Source organism: Paroedura picta, chromosome 4, assembly GCF_049243985.1.
Source record: "Paroedura picta isolate Pp20150507F chromosome 4, Ppicta_v3.0, whole genome shotgun sequence".
In the NCBI taxonomy this organism is placed as follows: domain Eukaryota; kingdom Metazoa; phylum Chordata; class Lepidosauria; order Squamata; family Gekkonidae; genus Paroedura; species Paroedura picta.
Window position 1 is genome coordinate 105,391,775 of NC_135372.1, and position 26,038 is coordinate 105,417,812.

Here is a 26,038-nt window from a genome sequence, read left to right on the forward strand (position 1 = left end):
ACCCTGCCCTTATTTTTATTTATTTACATAATTTATATTCAACCTTTCTCACTGGGACTAAAGGCAGATTGCACAGTATAACTCCATACAATAATAAGGACAGGGCATCTAATAAACCATGTGATGGGATTACGACTGTGGAAACTAAACCAAGTAAAAATCTAGAACAAGGTTGAAAAATAACATAAGTACTAATATTAAACAGTGCAGAAATTGCATCATAATAATCGGCAGAGTGCACATACTACACACAGTAGAATCACAGAAGGGGCTATACAGGCCATCTAGTCCAACCTCCTGATCAATGCAGGGTCAGCCCAAACTATCCCTGACAAGTGTTCATCCTGCCACCCCTTGAAGACTGCCACTGAGGGGGAGCTCACCACCACAGTCTTGAACCATTCCATTATCATAGAATCATAGAGTTGGAAGGGGCCATACAGGCCATCTATTATAATAAAGCCCTATTAACCTTTATAAAAATGCCCTCCTGAATACTTTATTTCTGCATATTTTGTGGCATACCAAAACAGTGGGGGCCTCCAGATCTTATCAGGTAGGCCATTCCATAAGGTGGAAGCCATTATGCATAGAGGCGCCACCAAAAGCAGCCTCAAGTTGCGCGAGAGAGAGAGAGAGAGAGAGAGTTACCCCTCTCATCTTGCCGTTTTGGGGGAAGGGAGATAATCACTAATCCGAGCATACTTTCTTGCTTTCTTTTCTTTTTTTATGGCTCTCTCTCTCTCTTTCTCTCTCCTCCCCCACCCCTTCTGATGCTCTTTTACGTTTTATTTGGTGTGTGGAAGAGGGGGTAGTCTTATACGTCGAGTATATAACAAATTCTATGGGGCTTTTCGCACCGGGATCTTTGTTGCAAATTGGTCACTGAACGAAAAATCGCCATTTAAAATAGTGGAATTCGTCGTTATGCATACCTGCCTTTGTAGTGGAATCCAGTTGCATTTTGTAGTGTTTCCCGCAGCTTCCGGTCTCGGCAGAAAAGGAAGCGCTATTTCCAAGCTCGTCCCGCCCCTGGCCGTCAAGCAGCCAATGGGCAGCCGTTAGCATGCTCCCAAACAGCCCCTTTCCCTTTAAGAAAGGTTTTTTTTAAAAAAAAAACAGACCCATTGTAACGAATCTGTGTAGATTCGTTGCAACGGAGAGACCCATCCAGCTGCCTAATGTGAGCTTTCGTTTGATCGTATGATCGTTGCCACGCTGCCTCGAGTAATAAAAAAAAATCCCCCCCCCTCTCACGGGCCCGATTTTCGGCTGAATTAATGTGTAAAAAATAAAGGGACTTTATTTCAGCAAACGGGCTTTTATGTGGTTTGTGCTTAGTGACTAAAGGTGAAGGACTGAAGCCAGGGAAGCCTCTAAACAGAAAGAGGCTCGCTGGTGCGTTTATCCCCGCTCGCTCGGAGAAAAAAAAATGGCGATCGCTTCGCCAGAAGTTTGGAGGACAGGCTCAGGAGGAGGGACTTTGAAGAAACCGCAACAATGTTAACGCACAGGTCTTTATCGCTAGTGTTGCAGATTGTTTGCAAGAGTGTAGCGCTTTCCGGAGGGTGAATCCACTTTTTGGGATTCCCCTGAAAGCGCTACAACGAAGCGCTTTTTGCTGATCGGTTTCAGGAGTGTTGCAGATTGTCTACGACATCGTGCATTATGGCAAATCAATAGCGTTTCCAATTAGCAACCATTGTGCGATTTTGAAGCCGTGCAAGAAGCCCCTATATTTTGAGTGGAAATGTTGGGGGGTCGTCTTATACACCGGCAAATACGGTATTTATTGTTTACTAGCTATTCATCGGAATGAAAGAAAATTGTCATTGGTTAGGAAAGAAGGGTGAGGGAGCAGCATACCACTTACTAATTTCTAGATTGTCATTGAAATCCATCTGTGCAAGACCTAGTTGGAGTATTTGGGACAACAAGATGTCTATAATGAGCATCAACAGGCAACCCAAAATCTAGGTGGAAATAACTTTACATATTGAAGTGGAGCCAGCAGGTGGATAAATCCCCATTGCGTTGATAGATTCCACACCATTACCTCTGCACCAGTCATAACTTTCAAAAACAAAGGACAAAACCATGGAACTAGCAGGAAGGTTTCAGGTTTATTCCATACTATGGCAATTAAAAAGCAAAATGGGTTAGCATGTCTGTTAGTCCTGGGTTAAACAGAGAATCATCTAATGCCCTTATTTCATGTGTATTAACTGTTAGTAAATCAGATATCATGGATCTCTAGAAAGATTTATTCACAAGAATGGATCTACTTGGTGCAGAGCAAGCACAATATGGGGTATGGCTAGCTGGTAGCTTCCAGACAAAATGGTCATGCGTCTTTGACCCCCACACACTCCTGAATTCAGTGTAAGAAACTGGCCATGTGGACTGTAGTGTTGTGTTGGGTTATCAGCTTTGTTACTGGGGGTGGAAGTGCAATAGCAATCATTTTTCACCTGAGCAATTACAACCATGTCTATAATCCCATTCAGATTACAGTTAAAGAAATGAGATACAAAAATGATAATGTTACTAGTCAACATGTTATTCAGCAGTGCATCATGTAGAAATTAGATACAAAGAAAGGAAATGAAGCTCATTCGTATCCTAAATCCATAGGTTTGGATCTACTGTAGCATTTCTGTGGGCAGAAAGATTTCCACTCATGGAGCATATCTTTTTCATCTCTCTACTGTATCCAAAATATTCCTCCCAAAGGAGTGGCTTTTCAGGGGGCGCTGGGGATTGAAACTGCCCTGAATGAAAAATGCCACAAAGGCAAAATACTTCCATCCACAGAAACATCCCAGCAGTCAAAAGCAACAATCAAACTGAACTTTCATGCAGTTCAGTCAGGGGATTTTTAAATCATTCTTTTGTCTTCCTTCTCAGGGTGTCTGGAGGGGAATTATTTGACCGCATTTTAGAACGAGGTGTATACACCGAAAAAGATGCAAGCCTTGTAATTCGACAAGTCCTGGAAGCTGTGCAATATCTACATAAGAATGGGATAGTTCACCGAGATCTTAAGGTATAGTCTAGAGTTGGGCACTTCAGTGTCCGAAGCAGCCATTTGCACTCAAAGCAGCCAGCGCCACGGCGCAGGGGCAAGGGGAGGCGCGGGCACCAAGTATGCCTATCTAGGGGCCCATAGACTCATATAACCATCCACTGATCTGTCGTGAGCCACATAGCTTAAGGTTCTTCAGACTCAGTTTCCCATCTAGAAGAAACTGGGAGCACTTGAATGGCATGTATAAAATTTTCTGGATTTAATAACCATTTCTCATGCTTCCTGTTCCTAACTTTCAGCTACAAGTGTGCAACAAATGAAAAAATGCACAATGCATATTTGGCCTTGAGTTTCTTTCTTCGGAGTAGAAATAGAATAGTGGCTTAAAAAGCTCTTAATCAGAAGTAAGCCATCCCGAATTCAGTATTAAGTGTGACTATATTTCCAGGCTCATTAGGCCTCAATCTCTGCTAGTTGAGAGGGATAACACCTTCTTGTCTACAGCCTGAAAACCTGCTCTACCTAACTCCTGAGGAAAACTCCAAAATCATGATCACTGACTTTGGATTATCCAAAATGGAGCAGAATGGCATCATGTCTACAGCTTGTGGAACACCAGGCTATGTTGGTAAGTAACAAAATAGGGATTATCTGTTACTGGGATTGTATATGACCATAAGAACCAAAACTTCCTTCCAATGAGCTTTCCTTTATATAGGGATCAGAACTATATTAAGTTCCCAGCCACCTCTGTGGCCCTCCCCCATGGTTCCTTGTTGCATTTGTTGCCCCTTAATTTTGTTAGTGACATAAAACTATTTCATCTGTAGGATCCAAATACAGTTTTGAAACTGGGATTTATTAACACTGTTATCCTGGACACAGTGGACTTTAAAGAAAGTATGCATAGAATTGCCACTTTAACATGTAGGAAGGGAGAGGAAGACTATTGTCTAGAAACTGACTTAGAAAATTTTAAAATTTTGTCCTCTATGCCAGCAGTCCGCAACCTTTTTTGTGTTGCAGACCGCTGCCAAGGGGTGCGGGGAGAGGGTGACCCGGGGCCCCACACATGCGTGGCTGGTGGCTGCACTTCCCTCTTCCCCCTACTCCCACAGCAAGAAGCTTTCCAGGCAGCAAGCTAATCGGCCGCTTCTCGTTGCAGGGGGGGGCGGGAAGAGGGAGCTGCGGCTTGGCGACAAAACCTTTGCGGCCCAGCACCGGGCCACAGCCCAGGGGTTGGGGACCATTGCTCTATGCTACTAGTATATCAAGCTGTGTTTTAAATAAAGTGCCAGAGACAAGTGATGTATTTATTATAGGAATTCTTCTGATGTATTTCTAGGCATTGCTTTCTTGGATATTTTGCACCATTTATAAAAGAACCAAAACTTTTTTCCCCACTTTCAGTGGGGACAAACAGAGGAGGGGGGGTGCACCTGTCCATTGTATAACAATTGGGAGATAATTGTTGGGTGAATTTCTGTAATAAGCTCAAATATTGTCTTTGGCACCTTTGCATATTCTGCTGATTTTTCCCATTTTCATGACTCTCTTGTTTTTATTGTACATATTCTGTCTTATCCTGGCAGGTGCCATCATCTGCTGCAGAAATAGGATCTCCCATATCATTTTTGTCTCTTTTTTTCTTGCTTGCTTGCAAGAAAATTGTTGACTTCAGCCCCAGACAATCATAGTGTTGGTCACAAGTATAGATGGCATTAGGAGGGAACTTGACAGATTTGTGAGCAGCTAGTAGCCATAGTGACTGAAAGGAACCTCTACATTCAGAGACAGGAAGAAAAGCATTGCTAAGATACAAGAACACTGGAAGGTCTTATCTTCTATGCCCTGTTCATGTTCCTCTGGGACAATTGAATAGCTATTGTGCAAAACGAAATATTGAATTAAATGGGCCACCAATCTGATCTGGCAGGGCTCTTGTTATGTTCTTTCTTTCTTTCTTTCTTTCTTTCTTTCTTTCTTTCTTTCTTTCCTTCTTTCAATGAAAGAGAACTTTGTACTGATTTTGGTTTTCTTGAAAAAAAAAAGAATTGTCCACATTGTTTCTTACCTGGATAATGTTTTTATTTTTTGCAGCTCCAGAAGTCCTAGAACAAAAGCCATATAGCAAAGCAGTAGATTGTTGGTCAATAGGAGTCATTACTTATATCCTGTGAGTGTCATCATATGTTGTCTTTGGCAAAATATACTTGTAAAGAAATCCAAAAACATTCCCCATATTTAATAGCCAGCCTACTCATGTATGATATTTGTGGCATGTTGATTTTTTTAAAGGACTAAATTTATTTATTTTATTTATATCCTGTCTTTCTCCCCAGTGGCTTACATCATTCTCCTCTCCTCCCTATTATCTTCACAGCAATCCTGTGAGGTAGGCTAGGCTGAGAAAGTGATTGGCCAGATCTGAATCTCCAAAGGCTCATGCCATTGCCCTCTCAGACTTCTATTAATATGTTGGACCTTGTTAACACCATTTGCTAGTTCAAGTGGTTCTAGGCCTAATGTGTTAATTGTTGTTTTTGTGTGTTTTAGCTTGGTTTTAATTGTTCTTATGACTTTTTTTATTTAGCTTTTTGGTTTTAAGACATGTTTTATTGTGTTTATTAGCTGCCTTGATGGCCTTGATAAAGGTAGACAGGCCCCTCACTTCAAGAACAAACTGTTTCAGCTCTGGAAATAGATGGTCTATCACAATTACAAAAGAATGGGCATGTTTCTGCTATGTTCAGTTAGACCTCCCTCTATATGAAGAAGAAGGAGGAGGAGGAGGAGAGGAGGAGTTGGTTCTTATATGCCGCTTTTCTCTCCTGAAGGAGGCTCAAAGCTTGAAAGCATCAATTACTATTATGGTTTTGTGTTGTTGTGTAGCCCCAGTAATGTGCTAAGCATGACAGAGATCACAAAAATGTATTCCAAACCCTTTCTATAGGACCTACAGTCTATTGATTGGAAAAAGTCCCTGTATCTTTGCACTGATATAATTGCTTCCCTTAACCTCTTTTGGTTCACTACTTTTTGAATAAGCTCTGTTTTTCTGTGTATTATTTTTTGGAGACTGTATTGCATCATTCTCTCCCCCCCCCCTTTTTCCCAATCTGTTTCAGACTGTGTGGATATCCTCCTTTCTATGAAGAGACAGAGTCAAAGCTGTTTGAAAAGATCAAAGAAGGCTACTTTGAATTTGAATCTCCATTTTGGGATGATATTTCTGAATCAGGTACATTTCAGCCTCCCTCACAAAATCCCTTAGCAGCTTTCATGGGGCTGCTAAGACTGTAGGTGGAACCTGGGGATCCCCCAGAATTACACCACATCTCCAGGCTACAGAGATTACTTCCCATGGAGAAACTAGATGCTTGGGAGGATGGACTCTATGGTATTGTACCCCACTGAGGTCCCCAACCTCCACAGACTCCCCCAGATCTTCAGGAGTTTCCCAACCTGGATCTGGCAATCCTAGTCCCTTATCCCCCACTGATGGCCAGGAAGGACCTAGAAAACTTATGTTTTCATTATGTTATGAATTTGGCTATGCATAGGCCTCTCATCAAGCAACTAATGGTGGCCAGAGATTTGGAAGGTGACATGCTTTAACAAGTGAATGTGGGACCTTTTCTGCAGCCAAGAAAATTGTCATTTCAGCAGTCCTAAATTCCCAGGGAATAACAAATGTTTTATACAAAAATCTGGCTCTTAAAGAGAGGATCTGAATGCAATCCTTGTTTGCCTCACAGTTTGTGAATCTTCAGAAACTGTTATCCCACCCCCCTCCCTGGAGGGCAATTCACAGTTACCCAGTGAGGAAGTTCAGGATTTGAGTCCACTTCTTCCTCTATACCCACCCCTAGCAGTGTCATCATAGATATGTATCAAGTCCACCTAATACTACTACTATCAAGTCCAGGCTCTCCTCCCACATACACCCCTCTCCCCTATGTATTTTTTTTTTGTTTCAATTTTTAGCATGATCATGTTCCAACATGAATTTATAATAACAATAGTGCCCACTTTTAGGGAATACTCCACAAAGTTATCCTAAGTAGTTTCGTTTTCTGCCTGATATTTCTCCACTATTAATATGAGAAGGTTCCTTCAAGGTTGTAAGGCTGTCAAGAACCAGGACTCCACATTCCTCCCCCTTCCTAAATGCACTTTCATGACTTAAGGTGCAATTGGGCACTTTATTTTATTATCTCATGCCCTGCCACCAGAACTCCATGCCATTTAAGAGGCATGGCCAGAGTTGTGACTTTCCTATTTCCTAGGTAAATAGTACTATGCAATGGGTAATTGGTTCACAGAGAGTTGTTGTGTTGCTGATCCCCAATTTGATATTTGAAGGCATTTTTTTCAATTATTTGAGGTTCATTTCATATCACCCTACTGTTCTAAACTTTCATGCTGATTAAGTTGTGTAATAGTGACCAGCATGCCTTGTCTTCACCCATATGTGGTGACTGAGCTCATATCAATATGAGACCCCCCCCCCCCTTGCTTGCGTAATTCGAGTGCCACAGGAATTATGCAAGCAAGGGAGGTCACAAAAGAAGACACTGACTCACCCGGGACCGCTGATTGACAGATGGAAAAGCAGGTGTAAAGGAAGGGCACAAGAGGATGACATGCCAGCAGCACGTCAAGCCAGATTGACACTCAGGCAGCAGGTGCAGGGGTGTAGCAAAGAGGCAGGCCGTTAAAAGAGTGCCACAGGCACTGGCCTGGCCTCTTTCACCCAAGGCTGCAGCGACAGACGGTTTCCCACCCACCCGCCCTGTAATTCTAGTGTGTTGTTCCTAAAATGTTATTTCCCGTTGGTTGTTCCAGTGCTGTAATTTGTATGTTGTTATTTTGCTATCATCACAGCTTGGTGGGACAGCATAGGGGGAGTCAGGTTTGGGGAGTGATCTGGCCTGTGTCCTACTCCCATGATTGGTCCCTCCTAAGTGGCAGCTGGGAATGAGTGGGGCATGACTTTTGGAGGTTAGGCCAGGGACTCGCACCACTGGGTGGCCCACTGGGTGGCCCAAGGTGGACCGATGGAAGTGTGCACCCTCAGAGGTACCTTGGGTGCGGCACTTCCCAAAAAAGGGGAACCTAGTGGCAAAGGAGCCCATGCTTCCGGCTGGGAGACAGGGTGGGGGGCGGATTTCCTTTGTGGGAAATCCGCCCACTAGGATCTAGCTAGCGGGGAGGGGAGTGGTTGGCTGACCACTCCAGTAGAACTCTGTCCTGTGCCAGGCCCAACACTCCTATGTGGAATAAAGAGCTGTGGTCAGGTTATGCCAACATAATTAAAAGTGTATGAGTTGTTCTTTGGGCCCAGGATGCCCAACTGCCTGTCAATAAGTCTAGCCTAGCTCAGGAAGGAAACAAAAGGCAACTAGAACACAAAATTGTGCTTCAGGCCTGGGGCCTTACAACCTGCAGCATCTGCCTGCTAAATACTTGTGGATGACATTTTTAATTGTATTATGGTATGAGTGTGTTATTGCACGTGCACTGATCAAAAAAGGAGGAGGCATGGTGGGCAGCAGAACCACCCAGTCTCCTGATAAAAATGCAAAGCATATGCTACAATTGGAGTCCTGGCCAGTGATGAATTAAAACCAGGCACAAATTCAGTCTACATTTAGAATCTGATGCAGTGAAAGCACCCCAACAAATCATAACTTTGGAAGCATCACATCAAAATCACAAGATGTCATAGTCCCATTGTATACGGCACTGGTCAGACCACACCTGGAGTACTGTGTGCAGTTCTGGAGGCCTCACTTCAAGAAGGACGTAGATAAAATTGAAAGGGTACAGAGGAGAGCAAGGAGGTTGATCTGGGGCCAAGGGACCAAGCCCTATGAAGATAGGTTGAGGGACTTGGGAATGTTCAGCCTGGAGAAAAGGAGGTTGAGAGGGGACATGATAGCCTTCTTTAAGTATTTGAAAGGTTGTCATTTGGAGGAAGGCAGGATGCTGTTTCCGTTGGCTGCAGAGGAAAGGATGCGCAGTAATGGGTTTAAACTACAAGTACAATAATATAAGCTAGATATCAGGGGGGGAAATGTCACAGTCAGAGTAGTTCAGCAGTGGAATAGGCTGCGTAAGGAGGTGGTGAGCTCCCCCTCACTGCGTTGAACAGGCGGTTGGACTAGATGGCCCGTATGGCCCCTTCCAACTCTATGATTATGTGATTCTGTGAAGTAGCCTGGGACAAAAGAACAATTTCTTGGATACTCAGTATGATTCAGCTTCCTGTGTTTATGTCCATATGCTCTCAGAATGTTTTCATGAGATCCGACACACGTTAGATTCTCATTATGATATGAGTGAAGCAAGAACTTCTGAGCCATTTTATGTTTCATAGGAGTAAACGTCTGGAACAGTGAATCCTAAAACAGATTGTTTTCGCTTCCTTCATTTACTTGTCTCATTTCCCAGATTGTACATATTTCCTGTGCTGATCACTGACTCTCCTCATTCCTCCCAAACAGCCAAGGATTTCATCTGTCACTTGTTGGAGAAGGATCCAAATGAGAGGTTCACCTGTGAGAAAGCTCTCAGGCACCCCTGGTAAGATCAATGATGCTATTGCAATCAGGCAATGCAGCTGTGGGGTGTAGTAATGACAAATGGTAGCTTAACTGCTTTGGCATCAGCCATGGCTCATAAAACAGGACTGTCTTCTCTGAAATTGCCATCTCTGTGAACCATTAGAGAAGAGAACATGAATAGGGAACTATAATTTGTCACGTTATGTGTGTTGGGAATATAAGGCTGCTAAAATACAATTATTTTAAAAAGTTAAAAAACAGCATTTGCTCTAACAATATATGGTAAAACTGGGCAGTAGACAACATAGCTCAGTTTGGTATCAATGCCAACAGGATAGATCGTTTCACAGGGCATATTCTCACTAAACACTGGTTTAATATCATTATTCATTCCCTGTTGCCAGGAATCCTGGGGTTGGATCTTGTTTAAATTTGTGTGTCAAGGAGGGATAGGGGTGATGTGGCAGAGGAATGAACATACACAACACACTTTCATGGTCACAAGAAGGCAACAGCTTATTTATTAGGTACAAACCCAAGAGAACATCGGCACAGCATGGGGATGTGTCCTGTCCTCAGATGACCCACCTGCCACCTGATCCTGTTTACAGCCCACTTACTGAAAAAGCACCATGGGATGGTGAGTTACTCGTACCTACATGGGTGGTAGCCAGCTTCTTCTGGTTCCCCTGCTACCTGGTGATGTGAGCCAGCCACTAGCCCCTGCCTGGGCCTGCCACTGTGGCTCATCATCCCAAGGCCCCTCATGGACCCCCCAATGGGGAAATCCAGCACACAACCTGAGTTTCCCTTCCCCAAAAGTGTCCATCCCAATGCCCAACCTGCCAACTGTGACAGAAAAGCACTTTTCTGATCCAAAAGCTTTACACTTTTCCCAACCTTTGTTCCATTAATCAACATAATAAAGGGATGGGTGGATCAGCATCTCACTTTGGGCTGAAAAAAGGTCAGCACAGGGCTCAATAAATAGACTTATTCAGTTTGGCCCTACTCTACGCTCACCATACCAGTGTCATTCTGCCACACTGTAGACTCCGGGACCTTGGTCAACCCCAGCCCTTCCCCCCTATCTATGTTAATGTTGCTGGAGTGCCCCACACCACTTTCCTCTCAGTCATCAACCTATGTCCTGGCCTGCAAATTCCAGCATTGGGTAAGTCACAGCTGTTAACTGAAGGCTGAGAATAATTTTCACCAATCCTCCCTTTCTGCTTCAAATCCCCAATTTGTTTCTCATGCCATTCCCAAGAGTCTCTAGGACCGTTTATGCACTTTCATGCTGGGCTGCAGACTGGAGTTTTAATCATGGCAGTTTTCCCCACCTCTTCCTGCACCCACATGGAGGAGCATTTGGCCTGGTAGGCCTCATCCGCCCTTGATTTGTGCTCCTGCATAGGAGCTGGGGCAGTGAAGTTCCCAGTGCGTAAATGGTCGAGGATTAGAATTTCAAGATCAGTGGGAATCAGGAAAATTCTGTTAATATTTGATAACATCAAATATGTCTTTACATTAGAAATAATATACTGCTGAATGGAAATTTAATTATGAGATGTAATTTTAAATGGTTTTTAATATTTTCATGTTAATTAATTTATTTGCTTCTTATTTTTACTGATGTACACTGCCATGAGCCAGTATGAAAGGGTGGTATACAAATTATATTATTATTATTGACGACCTGTTAAAATCTTCAGTAGATAATAACCAACTCAGAGACTGGGTATTTATCTCAGATGCCTTGATTGATAGATCATTAATCCTGCAATCTAAAAGTTCGCCCTGGTACAAACTAATCAAAACAAATCACTTAAGATCTTCCTCTTTAGTCTGTTTTTCAACTCATAGTCTCAGAGTAGCTTTTACCTCCATGTGATTTCAAACAATGCCAACAGCTGTACTAAATGGGCAATACCCTAAAACACCAAAAGATCAATGCTTCTGTATTTGTGGAGCCTTAGTTCTGGAGGATCTCCCACATTACATTCTCACTTGCCCATTGTATACGGATCCTAGGGCCAAATTTCTTGCTGGGCTAAATGATAGTAAATTTCTTACTACATGGGCTAAATGATAAATCCGACCAGGAAAAACTTGTGTTTTTGTTAGCAGACACTAATTCATTTGTTTCTAACAAAATTTCATTATTTGCCCTTGCAACAAAGAAAATAAGAGCCAAAGTGGTCCTGCAGAGAGCAAATACCTAGAATAGCTATAGGATAGGTGGACATATGTAATCTGGAAATGTTCTTATGATATTAAGTAATTATTATCTAAAATTGCACATTATTGTTTTTACTTTTTTATTACTGATTTGAAATGTTTTAAATACTTTTATATTTTCCTTTTGTATTGTAATGGCCTATAACTATATGCAATGAAATCTGACTTGACTATTATAATTATTACTAGATTCAAAGGCCGTTCCTAAGAATGGGCCTTGAAAGGGTCCCCTCTCCAGGCCCCTGGCCAGGCAGCTTAAGGTGGCTTTGGGCCACAGCTCGCAGCCAGATCAAGTGGGGTGGGCAGGGACTGGCCAGCTCGTTATCAGGCCCAGGACAGGCCCTTAGCAGGCAGTCAGCAGGCCAGGAGGCCCTTGTTAGCAGGCCAAGAGACCCTCATTAGCAGGCCCAGCTTAGTAGGCCAAGAGACCCTTGTTAACAGGCCCTCCACCAGGACCCTTTGCCCAGGGCCTTCTCCCCTTACCTGCTGCTGGCTCCAGGCACTGAGGCACACCTGAGAGCAAAGAAGCTAGAGTCCAGTGACAGAGGGCAAGAGCTGCAGGGGCAGGGCCTACCAGGGCCTATTTCAACTTGGACAGCCGGACATGTTCCACCCCCCAGGCTGTTTCACAAATATATAGAGGAACCATGGATAAGGATTATTGTTATTATTAATAGTAATGGAAAGGAAGACTAGAGAGAATTCCAAGCACCTTCATAAACATATAGAGGCAGGCAATTTAATGTAAATAGTTCTGTGCTCTGGGTGTTCTTAAACTTCTAATGTCAGCTAGTGAGATAGAAGAATGTGAGAGATCAGTCCATAAATGGATTACTACAAATTCTCTGTAACAGCTGGGCAAGGCCTCTCTCAGAGCTAGACTGGTGCAGCAGAATCCTGAGATGGTAAAATGGATGTTACTTCTAAAAATTGCAGGTAGTAGTAGTGAGGCAGAGATTTGTAATGCTTCCCATATATAAAAACCTGCAATTTTTTAAAAGCACTCCAGAGAAAAAGGTTCTATTCTAGCTCTTCACAGACTGTGCTATTTTGCATTTCTATTAATGTAGGGTGACTTGATTCATATAGAACATCTTTTGAAACATTTAACCCTTTCATATACCCTTTCAGTCTGAATTGGTACAGTCCATTCTACTTCCTCAGTTCCCTCCCATCTATTGGATCTGAAATCCTGGGTCCAGGCCTAAAAGTGGGACTTACATAACTGAATGATCTGCTGTAAAATATTCCTTCTACTTAAAGGTCCAAGAGAAGACCAGGCTAGAATGGTTGTCTCTGATTTCTTTTTTTCTGTAGGGAGAACATTTAGGTGGGGGGTGGGGGTGGGGGGTGGGGGGAGGGACCTCAGTCTCTCTTCTGCATGTTAGCATGAAGAAAGTCCCAGTTTTAATCTCTAGGATTTCTAGTTGAAAGGATCAGGTAAGAGTTAGTGTGAAAGATCACTACCTGAGACTCTGGAGAGCCACTGCCAATCTGAGTAGACAATATAGACTCTGATAGACCAGTTCAGTAGAAGGCAACTTCATATGTTCCTATGATGCAGGACCATTCAGTCGCACAAGCTCCAGAATGTAGTAGTACACAGACCCGATAGAGCAGTGGTCCGCAACCTTTTTTAGGCTGTGAACCGGTGGGAGGGAGGGCGATCCGGGCGCCGCCCATGCGCCACAGCCCATGCGCAAACACACATGCACGGCAGTTCTGCGCCTGCGTGTTTGCACCATGTGCTGCCGCAAACACGCATACGTGACAATTTTGCGCATCTGCGGCAGGTCCGCACATGCACGTTTGTTTTGGTGGCCAATTTGCTTGCGGCCTGGGAAGTTTCTCACTGTGGGAGGGCGGGGAGATGGAGCTGCGGCCCTTCGCAGCCCAACACCGGGCTACAGCCCGGTGGTTGGGGACCACTGCCATAGAGCATCTCTGTGAGACTGAGGCCTCTATGTAGGACCAGGTGACAGATTTTTTAAAACCCTGTGACCTGCTGCTGTTTTACTTTTAGGAATATTATGGTAAATACTTTTGAAAGTACAAGTTGATTAGAACCCCTGTTGATCTACAGCACTCTGATCCTCCTCAGCCATTGAAGTACTTGTGTATGTGATAGTTGGTTAACTTTTCCTTTGGGTTTCCTTACTACTGATTCAACATACCAAAAAGTTAGGGAGCTAGTACAATTATACAAAATGCCTTGCAAGCACCATCTGTCTACTGGCTTGCTCTTCCTCTCACTCCATCTGCAGGATTAATGGAAATACCGCCCTCCATCGTGACATATACCCATCTGTCAGTGCACAGATCCAGAAAAATTTTGCAAAAAGCAAATGGAAGGTAAGTTGCATGGTGCTAACATCCCAGTGTCACTCAGTCACTCTTGGCTATTAATATCATCTTGTCCAGAGCACATTGGTATGCGATTTGCTGGTGGAACCACAGTCTGGAAATTGTTCAGAAATGAGGGATTATCAGAAGGCTTGATCTGGATTTGGGCCTGGCAAACTGTAACAGAAATTGAGATGAAGTCTTCCCTTAAAGCTCGAATTTCCATGTTAATTCAGTATGTACAGCACAGCAGAAATAAAAAATTGTCATTGTGTAAAGTTCCCCTTGGTGAAAAAGGTAGCATGGTATAGTTCAATTTAAGCAGGCTCAGTAGGGAGACCACCAAAGAAGGCAATGGCAAACGACCTTTGCTTCTCACTTGCCTTGAAAGCCCCTTGCTGGGATTGCCCTAAAAGTTTCCCCTGTACTTCTCTGTATAATTCATATAATACATGTGCAAAGTGGTGTATTTTTGTTGAAGTATTATGGGATTATCACTTTTCTGAAAAATTCCAGGAGCAGCATTTACCTAGGCTGGTTCTCTTTGAAGAATAAAGGAATTTTATAGCAATACATATCCAAGTAAACTTAAGCTAGCAATAAAGAGGCACTTTGACAGGTCAGTCGATCATCTATCACATATCAGATCTCCAGGGAGAGCTCCACTATCCCAAGGATCTTGCAGCCAAGTTATAAAAGTCTGCCTGCTTTGCTTTCTCTCTGCCAAAACCAGTACTATTACTTCTCACATACCTGTCTATATCATCCCAGCTGAGAGCGGACTCTTTTTCCATGCCCTGATGGGTGTTTCAACAGATTAATCAGTGAACCATTTTCTATTATTATACCCCTTATCTAGCTACTTATCTAAAGTAGTTAAAAACCATTAACATTGTTTTGTTATGGGACTTAGCTCCAGGCCTATTAAGGAAAACAGAAATTACTGTTTTATCCCTGACAACTGTCCTGTGCAGTTTTTAGAGTAATTTGCTTCAGATCATGCAAAGATTACAGGGTGCACACTGGTGGGACCTGAACCAGCTTAGTTATTTACATTTCAAATAACTTCAACTGTGTGATTTGCCAAAAGACACAGAGTCGTAACTGCCAAGCTCAGACTCCATTTCCTTTAGAGGTTCTTGCATGTTCCAAGGCAGTCTGAATGTCAAGATGGCAGCAGTGATCACTGCTACTGTTGAACACCACCATGAACTAAGATCTTGTAAGTTAAGGATAGAGAGGGTCTTCCACTACTGCCTTTCATTGCAGTGGGTTAAAGTAATTTGCTGCAATGGCATAAGTATTTTACTAGCCTGGCCTAGTCAATGACACCATTCATTTGTGCTGTGACAGACCATCCTTGCATACACCTCCCCCCTCCCCCCCCCCCCAGCAGCCATACCTGCCTTAGCAATGGCAACCAGCAAATGCAAGAATCCTAGCTGATGCTGGGTGGTGCAACTAAAACAGCAGCATGCATATTTACAAGAACACAGCTAGTTAGTTTATACACTACTTTGCCCCCAGTCACAGCAATTCAGCTAAAAGGCTATTTTGTCTCGACAGGCATGGGCAGGGGATCCTAGATTAAAAGAAACCTGTCATCTACCTTGTTTCATTTATTACTTTCTGCCGATAATGTGGGTAGTATGGAAAAGACTACCTGAGGTCTACTCTCAAGCATAAAATGCCAGTAGAGAAGTAGCATCTGAAAGGGACCAGTATATATGATTGTGGCAAGCTTTTTCACAAACCACACTGTCTTCTCCTTTCTTAGCAAGCTTTTAATGCTGCAGCGGTTGTTCACCATATGAAGAAACTCCACATGAATTGCCACCATGCAGGCACCAATGCTGGAAACAGTCTCCCAGTCATAGAAGTGCATGATGCATCAAGACCCAACAGTCCACCAGTCACCAGTCAGGAGGAGCAACCCAATCAGGATGTCAGTACTTTGATGCCTCTGTTGCCATTCCACAATGTGATAGATCTTTCTGGTGAACAGGACAAAATGACAGATAACACCTATGTGAAGCACCTGGTTAGCAAGTCTCTCCCCATGAACGCCTGCACAGCTACAGCAGATGATCAGAGCTCTCCAAACAGATCTCCATTTGGCTGCTCTTCAGCATGTGGAACACATGAGAAAGTGAAACCAACTTTTTGTTCAGAGTCAGTGCTCTTCAAAAGAACTGTTAAGCCCCAGTAAGTGTTTGCTTCATTATCTGGCATTATTAAACATAATTTTCTAATTATTGTTTACAGTAGAGTTAACTATTGAGAACAAAGAAGAAGGATAGTATAGATAAAGCTGTGATATGTGTTTTAAAACAGTGGTCCCCAACCTTTTTTAGGCTGGGGACCGGCAGGGCATCAGGCCGCGCCCGCAGGGACCGCGCCCGCGCGGGCCACGCCCACGCTTCGGGCCGCGCCTGCGGGCCGCGCCCGGCCGCGCCCGCCTGCCGCACCCGCGGGCCGCGCCCGGCCGCGCCCGCCTGCCGCACCCGCGGGCCGCGCCCGGCCGCGCCCGCCGGCCGCACCCGCGAGCCGCGCCCGGCCGCGCCCGCCGGCCGCACCCGCGAGCCGCGCCCGGCCGCGCCCGCAGATCGGGCCGCACCCGCGGGCCGCGCCCGCGGATCGGGCCGAGCCGGCGCGGCCTGCACGGGCGCGGCCCGGCCCTGTTTCCCTCTCCCCGCCTCCCGCAGTAAGTAGCTTCCCGGGCCGCAAGCTTGCGGCCTGGGAAGTTTTTTACTGCGGGGGGGGGGGGGCGGGGAGAGGGAGCCGCGGCCCGGCGCCATGGCCTTTGCGGCCCGGCACCGGGCCGCGGCCCGCAGGTTGGGGACCACTGTTTTAAAACACACGTTAACTAAAAGGGTGCCATATGGAGGATGGTGCAGAATTGTTCTCTCTTGCCCCAGAAGGACAGACCAGAATGAATTTGATGAAATTAATTCAAAAGAAATTCCATCTAAATATCTGGAAGAAGTTCCTGACCGTTAGAGCGGTTTCTCAGTGGAACAGGCTTCCTTGGGAGGTGGTGGGTTCTCCATCTTTGGAAATTTTTAAACAGAGGCTGGATAGCCATCTGATGGAAAGGCTGATTCTGTGAAGGTTCAAGGGGGTGGCAGGTTACAGTGGATGAGCAATAGGGTTGTGTCTTGCATAGTGCAGGGGGTTGGACTAGTTGACCCATGACTAGGGAACAAGGCCATTGTACTTGTAAATACAATGGGTGCTAGGTGTGCTTTTGGGGCCCAGGCCCAGAAACGCATTCATGGCTTCCTAGAAGGCTGGGCTCTGAGGCATTGTACGGTTTTGAGTTCCACCTCCAAAACTCGAGGAATATTTCCAACCCAGAAGTAGCCAACTTCCAGGTGGAGCCTGGCGAGCTCCTGGAATTACAGCTCATCTTCATAGTATAAAGATCAGCCCCCCAGGCAGAAAGGGCTACTTGGACAGGGTTGTGGTAAAGAAGAAAATTTTTAGGCCTCCCACACAGGTTACTGAACAGGGTTGTAGTGCAGATGAAACAGGAGACAAAAGAACCTCCACAACAGCATCCAGTTTGGTCTGCAGAATAACACTGTGCGGTGGCCTGAAATCTGCAGAGAGTTGCAAAGAAGAAATACACATGGCTTGGCTGTGTCTAACCCCCGGCCAGAGCAGTATTTTAAGTGAGAAGGGGCTTTTCTGTGACCTCCCTGTCAGCTGTTTTGCAGAAGGAAAAATCCCCCTCTCAGAAGGAATGGCCACTCCCATGCCCTGAGGCTCCCCTGCATTGCTCTCAGAAACTCCTCAGTCAGGGGCTGTTAAAGGCTCCTTTGAAGGGAGGGGGAGGGAGCACACTCACCAGCCTCCTGCCAGCTCTGTCAGTGTTCTGAGGCAATTTACAGTTGGATATGACAGGGGTGAAAGGGGCTGGCACATCCTGTCCAAGCTTCATCCCCCTTGACAGCCCTACTGACCTCCTCTCTCTGCGGTGACCAGGATCAGACTGGCAGTGATGTCTCCAGATTGCCCCTGGGTGGGCTGGGTGGGCGGGTCTGGATGCAACTATGGTCTGGTAGGCTTGGCGCCTTCTGATTGGCCCCTTACCTAACTGGCTGGAATTCTTGTCAGTCCAGGGCCAATGGGCCAATCGTTGGCCCCTGTTCCCACCCTGGACTCAGCACACACCCCTTAGCCTTACTGTTTTATTTATACCACTCCCTAAGTTGTTTACAGATTCTATGATTCTAAGTCTGTGACAGGCAGCCATTTAGACCATGTGGTCACCTGGAAAGCTGAAGTGAGATTTAAAATAACTTGGTAGAGATCTGTAACTGCTTAAACAAAGGAGCCAGTCCTATATTTTTAACATCTGATGGGACATGTATAGTGAGACAGGCAGAAGGATTTTAATTTTTACCCAGGTTTTTTGGACTCTCTTGCTCAATATGGTGCTGTAATAATTTTTAATACATTCTTTAAAACTTTGGATGCTGATAGGGGTTCTCTATGCCACATAGACCTCCACAGTATCATGCACGCTATTATAAAGGTGACCAATAGAAAGGGAGGGAAGCTGGCAATTGGCAAGGTGCTATTTCTCCCAGGGCACACCTGGCAGTAAATTATCCCCTGGTGATCAAGTGCTAGGCAGCAGGAGGTCTAAAGATCAACAATAAGATCAAGTGATGGCAAACATTATTCTTGGGTGTTGTTTGGATGGTTCCAGCTAATTCTGGATCAACTTTCCAGATGGTGGTTTTCAAGTGGGGGGGGTATCCTTATGGAGGGAAGCCCAGTGATGTTCTAGATGTTATTAATGCAGGAATTCATTAGCTCCAACCAAATGCCTGGTGAAAGAGCTCAATTTTGCAGGCCCTACAGAACTGAATCAGCTCCAACAGGGCCCTCAGTTCGTCCGGGAGCATATTCTACATCTTGGGGGCCAGGACCAGCTGTGGCCCTGGTTAAGGCCAGATACACCTGATCTGGGCTAGGGATCACCAGCCTGTTGAATTGGGGGGAAATACTCTTGGGGGGGTGTAGTTAGTTAAGCAGTCCTTCAGGTACACTGGACCCAGACTACTTATGGCCTTTACATCATAAACCAGATCTGGAATTCAACTGGGAGCCGGTGCAGTTGCCTGAAGGCTGGCCAAATATGAGCCCTCTCTTCTGGACCAGTTGCAATTTCTGGATTGCAGTAAAGAGTGTGCCCACTTACAGTGAGTTACAGAACTCTAGCTTGGAGGTGACCTTTGCATAGATCCTTTTGGGCCAGTATTCTGGGTTCAGGTAGGATGCTAGCAACTTTGCCTGGCAAAGATGGAAAATGCCCAAGAGAGAGAAGCCTCTCCAGGAGTTGGGAACCTCTTGGAGTGAGCCAGGAGGAACAGGGCCTGCAAGCTGAACCCGGTTCTTCCCCATTTTTTTTTGCCACAGGATGGCTCTCCCAATCTTTTTTTGCGACTTCTGCCCACTCTCCCCCTGTTTACCCCCTAATTGTTTTCCATGTGCAACAGCCGAAGGACAGGAAGTCAAAACTTCCTGAAATTTTTTTAAACTTGTCAATCATTGTCACATGGTAAATATTCCCCAATCATCTTCCACTGCCATTTTGTCACATTTGGGCACCCCGCTCCAAGTCCCAAATAATTGATACTCTTGTGTTTCCCTAGCAATGACCACCAAGGCAATTGTTTCTTAGAGCTATAGAAACTCTTTATCATTTGTGGTGGGTTAACCCCTCTTGTGTTACTATTTTCGATTTTTCTTCAAACTTTGGCTTTTCCCAGGTTTATAGAAAAGTCAGTTTTGTTCGGCCTCTGGATTAAACTATCTACAGGCAGAGCCATCCATGTCTAGAATGTCTAGAATGTTTGTCCATCTTCAATTCTGTATGATCCAAAGAGGAACCAATGGCACTCAAGAAATTCAAATGTGCTTTTGGATCTCACATTTGAAGTAATAAAGTTTAATTAATTTTTAATTGCCTTTGTAGAAAAACATTTCTAGTTAATTTTCAAATGTATTAATGAAAGTCAAATCCAACAAGGCAGATCTGCATGCAAAGCAGCTGATGAGCAAGCAGCTGATTAAGACTGAAGGCTCATATAGATAGACACAGAATGCAAGTAATTGTCTCCCTTGAAGTAACCAGTAGCTGTTGTGCACATGACTAAACTGAATTGGACCTTGGATTCTCTATCAGGCTTGTCTAAAATGAGCTGTGCTGGTCCCAAATATGTTTCAAAAAAACAGTATAAAAATAAATAATGTTTAAGGGTTCCCCCGCCCCCCAATAGTCACTGAAACGTTACTGCTAATTTTGCCTTTTTCAAGATTAAGCCTTGATCAGCCTTTCAAATGTATGCAGAAAAAAATAATAATCAGTAGCTGGTGTTTGTTAGTGACTCAGTAACTTGACTCAAGTAACTGTTGATTTAACTGTTGATATTTTGCTGATGAGCTGATTGATCTATACATAAATGTTCCTTTTTCCATTAATTAAAGGAATTCACTGTTTTGCTTTTCCTCCATTCTTCTTTTCCAACTCTCAGTCAGTTCAAATCAGAAGTCCTCGTTCCAGGGAAAGCCGGTAACCACTCATATTTTGGCACTGGGCAAACTGGAGTTTGTTTGGTCATGTGATTGGAGAAACAGCCATATGAATCACATGCACATTTTTACAGGTAATGATACACAATACAAACATTCCTAAGGTTGGATCCAGCCAGCTTTTCTGCTGATGAAAAAGAATGAAGGAATCTCCTCTGACAATCTAAATAGGCTAAGGCAAGGATGATGAAACTTACATGAATCCAAGTCATGCAGGATGGAACCTGTAGGAAGGAGGATAAGTGGACAAGGCGGAGAAAAGGCTGGCTGAATCCAACCCTTGAAAAAACAATTATTGCGAAATGACATGATAGAGAAGGTAGAGAAAGTACTTTTCTCCCTTTCTCACGATACAAGAACTTGTGGATACTCAATGAAATTAATGAGCAGTAGACTTAGAACAACAATTTCTTCACCCAAAGAATAATTAACACATGGACTTCACTGTCATAGGAAGTGGTGGTAGCTACAAACATTGAGCGCTTCAATGGGGGATTGGATTAATATATGGCGTATAGATCCATCCGTGGCTGTGAGCCACAGTGTATAGATGGAATACTATGTCTGGGGCAGTGATGCTCTGTATTTAGGGGGTGGGATGGGCAACAGCTGAAGTCTTCTGGAGTTTAGCCCCTGCTGGTGGACCTCCTAATGGCACCTGGGTTTTGGCCACTGTGTGACACAGAGTGTTGGACTTGATGGGCCCTTGGTCTGATCCAACAAGGCTTCTCTTATGTTCTTAACCTATAGTCAAGATCAGTGGTCCCCAACCCCTGGTCCGGGGACCGGTACTGGTCCGTAGAGCAGTTGGTACCGGGCCGCTGCTCCTCCTCATTCTCCTCCCTGGCTGTTGCCTCAGGGGCTGCCCTGCCACTCTGCTGCCAGATCACCTTTGGTGCTCTCCGGGGGCCGCCATGTCTGGGGCTACCCTTGGAGTGGCACTGCGCAGCTGCTGCTGGCAGCACCCCTAGTGGTTGGTGGGAAGTCAGGGGCGCCGGTGGGAAAGCAAGTGGAGCAGGGGCTCAGGTGGCGACGATGTCCCTCGGCAAAAGACTACCCCCCCTCGGGCCTCAGTAAAATTATCAAGCATTGACCGGTCCCCGGTGATAAAAAGGTTGGGGACCACTGTTCAAGATGATGAATGGAAACTAAGACTTCATGCTTAGCATTCAAATTAGCACCAGCTGTGATCCAGTCCCATTTTCATGAAATGTGCATCTTAGCTTCATGATACATTCACAGCTCTTAAAAGCAAGATGGGGTATTCTGCATCGGAAGGATGGTGAGACCCTGCAATGGAACTGCCTTTTTTTATAACTCATTTCAAGAAGTAGGCATTGAACAAGCCAAACTCCCCTATAGACTCCAGTAGTATGCTTTGAAACAACTTTAGCAAGGATGGAGTCTATGATAATGAAAGCTGATTCTTAGATTTTATTGATAGTACACATTCGTTAATATATTGCACTTGATACTTCTCATTTCCTTTCTTAAATATTTGCTTTTCCCCATCTGTACACCGCCCGTGGCGCCGCGGGCGCCACGGACTAAATAAAAGAGTAAGGCGTTCTGGGGCGGGATGTGTCCGGGATGAGGAAGGGTCCGGATTGGACCCTTCCTCATGACAGACAATCGGAGGGACCAATTGGCAGGCGCGAAGCCCCCTCTGATTCCCAGCCCCAGCAACTGCAAGCTGCGCGGAGCGCAGCTCGCAGTTGCTCCCGGCCTGATGTGGCGAGAGGCGCTTTGCGCCTCTCGCTGCATCAGGCCGCTGCCCGAGGGAGCCCCCGGCAGGCGCGCAGAGCGCGGCTGCCGGGGGCTCCCTGCCTGGCAGCCTGACGCGGCGAGAGGCGCTTTGCGCCTCTCGCCGCATCAGGCCGCCGCCACAGAAATAACGCCAGCAAGTCGCACAACACAGCAGCCCGCCGACGCCCAACCCAGCTGAGCTGCGGTCGCCGGCAGCAGCGGCGTCGCGATCGACGCCGGTGCCGTGATTGGGGGCATCGGAAGAACCTCCATTACTCCCCGCCCTCCCCCCCGCAAACACCCCTCGCAGCTCACCACCTCCAGCGACCTTCCCCCCCTGCTTCCCACTCACCACCTCACCGCCTCTCCGGCCGGCTCCCCATCACCGCCGCATCCAGCCTGCTTTCCCCGGCGGCCCATCGCCGCCGCCTGCAGCTCCTGGGCCCACTCCGTTTCACTGCCGCTGCTGGGGCAAGGTCCGCCGATCCATGAGGCCCCCACGCGCTCCGCCGCCAACACCCTGCACACAGCGCCACACAACATGCCTGCGAACACAACGGGTCTGCCGCCGCTGCAGCACAACGCCCCTGCAAACTCCTGCCCTCGCCAGCCACTGAACAGCCACCCAAGCCGCGGAAGGAGCCGCCCGCCCTCCAAAATGGCTGGATAGTTTTTTTTGTGATTTACATGCTTTCACTAGCTATCTGGCAATGGGTTGCTAACTTCCCAGTGGGGCCTGGAAATCTCCCAGAATTACAAATGATCACCAGACAACACAGATCAGTTTCCCTGGAGAAAAACAGCCCCTTTGAGGAAGGATTCTGTGATATTACAGCCTGCTGAGATGTCCGTCCACCCACCTCAAAGTCCAGCCTCTACCTCCTAGTCTCCTGGAATTTCCCACCTTGGAGTTGGCACCCTATCTGGCAACTTTTGACTCTTTCTGATCATTATGCAGTAGGGGGGGGGGGGCTTTTTTTTGTAAGTCAGTTTTCTGCCAAGAAGCAGAATAAAAATACAGTATTTGCTGGCATATAAGACTACTTTCCCCCCCTGTAAAACATGCCTCCAAGTGGGGGGGGGGTCGTCCTATACGCCGGGTGCACTTCAGTTGAGATAGACATAGCTGCTCATAGTGGCCCATAGTACTGTAATGTAATGTAACACTCTATATTTTGGGTGGAAATGTTGGGGGGTCTTATACGCCCAGTCGTCTTATACGCCAGCAAATATGGTACTTTAAATAAACTGTACTGAATAACTTATTTTCCTCCCCCCACCCACCTCCCTTTCCATTGCAGAAGGGCTTCAAAGGGCTTCTCTGTGCTTCAAAGTCAAACATCAATAGTGCAAAGAGAGAGAAGAGCCTAAATTCTGCCCAGCGCAGCTGCATTCTCAGATGGCAGTGGCCATTCACTGAAGAGGTGGACATCCAGAGGCCTGACAAATCTGATGGTGCGATTACCTTGAAATGTTAGAAGGGTCATTCCATTCAAACAGAGAAGCGTTTTTGTGTTTTTTAAAAAAATAGAAAGGAGAGAGGCCAGGCTTCCGCTAGCAATTTCAGTGTACATCCTTGCAACAAAACAAAAACAAAAAGCTTTTTGTTTTTTGTTCTTTCCTTTTCCTTTTGGGGTGTCAGTACATTGTATATCAGTAGTTGTTCAAGCAGAACAATACAACTGCAAGGTGTTTTCTTTTTGTTCTGAACCCCTATGGAAGAGATGGTTGAAACTAAAAGTATCTTTTGCCAGTTTATTTGTGCTGCTCTCCTCTGTGATTGGAGAGCTATCTGCCAAGCATGACTGCTGCCCAGTTATCCTTTGCTTCAACAGACCTTCACCCAGGGGTTCTGCACAGTCCCACTGGAACAAGTAGAGGCTTCCTGCCTCTTGATATAGTTAACGGCTACTTCCAAGTTATTAACTGTATCATAAATGCTGCGCTTAATTAACTGTATCATAAATGCAGTGCTTTATAAAGCTGTTTGTTTTTCAAGCGCCTGCTGGTTATGGATAGAGATGGATGTGGGCTCTTAATTCACTCTGGAGATTTCCCCCACCCACCCAACTGTAATGGCAGATTTGTTTCCTACAACACTTTGTTTGCAAAGTGTGATGCTGTCAGTAAAACAGGTGGTGGCTAATAAACTAGATTTCTTGTTGCTGTCATTAGCCCTGAAGCCTGAGATATATTTCTATAGCGATTGTTTGTGAAAACATGCCTGTTTGTGTATATTTCTTCTAATCCCAAATTCAGCTTCAACCCTGTTTTTCCTTGGAAGAAAAGTGCAAAAATAAACGTATGTTCTCTAAAAAGCAGCCATCAGAAGGTTTTAATTAGATAAGTGAATTCCAGATATATATGTAACTTGAAATGTTTGAACACATAAGTTAACACAACAACCATCAATTACTGCATCAGAAAGTTTGCTACAGAAAGAAGGTCTTTCAAAACAAAGAGCTCTTTTTGGTTCAAAGGTAAGTTTGTTTGTTTAATAAAAGGTAGATAAAGTTGTGTGATTTGCAAAAGGCATCAGCCAAGAAATGAGAAGAAGCCATGCTAGTCAGAACAGGTGGCAAAGTATGCTGCTCTGTGGCTGATATGATCTCGAATGGTTTCCACTTTTTTCCCCAAGCCTGCCAGCTTTGCTGATTCAAGGATAATTGCATTGTTGCTGTCTTGGAGCTCAGTTTCTAAAGCTGAAAGGTTAAAGAGAAATGGGTTAACATGCCAACAAACCTCTGCTACCTCTAGACTTTATTTGGGCTGTTTTCACACTGAGGTTTTTCTCCAGTTTAGCATCCAAACTGACCTGGGTTTTGGGGGGGGGTATCTATACAATATCATCCTCTAATTGTCTATGTGCTATATCCCCCCTCCCCCAGTGCACTTGATCTTTCCCAAAACTAGCACTATGTTCTTTGCCTTTGTTCTATTATGGCTGCCATTTTCCCTGCCAGAGAGCCAGTTTGGTGTAATGGTGGCAGACTTTAATGGGGAGAATCAGGTTTGACTCCCCACTCCTTCACATGAAGCCAGCTGGTGACTTTTGGGCCAGTCACAGTTCTTTCAAAACACTCTCTACCCTACCTGCCCTACCTGAGAGACACTTTGAGACTCCTTAGAGTAGAGAAAAGTGTGGCCTAAAAAACAACTCTTCTTCTACCATGGAGGACTTTCTATTTTTTAAACAATCAACAATTGCATTATAATGTTGTAACATGCTATCTACTAGGTTCCTCTGACTTCTCAACTGGGAAGTCTCTAGCTCTTTTTGATGTGGCAACATGCTTTTTCCCTTATATCCTTGTAACAAAAGAGAAAAGGAGAAGAGCTGGGTTTTTGTACCCTGCTTTTTATGGCCCAAAGGAGTGTAGCGGTTAAAGACAAACCATTATAATGCTGTAATATGTCAGCTGCCCTTTGGGTTGTTTTAAAAAGCCCAAAGCAGTTCTCTGGTAACACAGGAAGCAAAGGCATGGAAAGGGCAGGGAAAATTGCT

At 45.2% G+C, this 26,038-nt stretch overlaps 2 protein-coding genes across 7 annotated transcripts in view; one reads left to right on the forward strand and one right to left on the reverse strand.

Annotated features, from left to right (window-relative positions):
• Positions 1-24,851, forward strand: part of CAMK1G (calcium/calmodulin dependent protein kinase IG) — a 56,330-nt gene extending 31,479 nt beyond the window's left edge. For 4 of the 5 annotated variants that reach the window (XM_077334863.1, XM_077334864.1, XM_077334865.1 and 1 more), the window contains 9 exons: positions 2,908-3,046; positions 3,533-3,656; positions 5,129-5,204; positions 6,157-6,269; positions 9,538-9,616; positions 14,103-14,190; positions 15,959-16,386; positions 20,730-20,861; positions 23,835-24,851. In XM_077334863.1, coding sequence (XP_077190978.1) covers positions 2,908-3,046; positions 3,533-3,656; positions 5,129-5,204; positions 6,157-6,269; positions 9,538-9,616; positions 14,103-14,190; positions 15,959-16,386; positions 20,730-20,820 — 1,138 coding nt within the window. In that variant the 3' untranslated portion in view covers positions 20,821-20,861; positions 23,835-24,851. The remainder of the gene's footprint in view (positions 1-2,907; positions 3,047-3,532; positions 3,657-5,128; positions 5,205-6,156; positions 6,270-9,537; positions 9,617-14,102; positions 14,191-15,958; positions 16,387-20,729; positions 20,862-23,834) is intronic. The other variant, XM_077334866.1, reaches the window with a different exon arrangement.
• A 17-nt stretch (positions 24,852-24,868) lies between these two features.
• LAMB3 (laminin subunit beta 3) overlaps positions 24,869-26,038 on the reverse strand; it is a 66,041-nt gene continuing 64,871 nt past the window's right edge. Inside the window, exon 23 of one of the 2 annotated variants that reach the window (XM_077334861.1) lies at positions 24,869-25,235. In XM_077334861.1, the coding sequence (XP_077190976.1) occupies positions 25,096-25,235 (140 nt within the window). In that variant the 3' untranslated portion in view covers positions 24,869-25,095. The remainder of the gene's footprint in view (positions 25,236-26,038) is intronic. The other variant, XM_077334862.1, reaches the window with a different exon arrangement.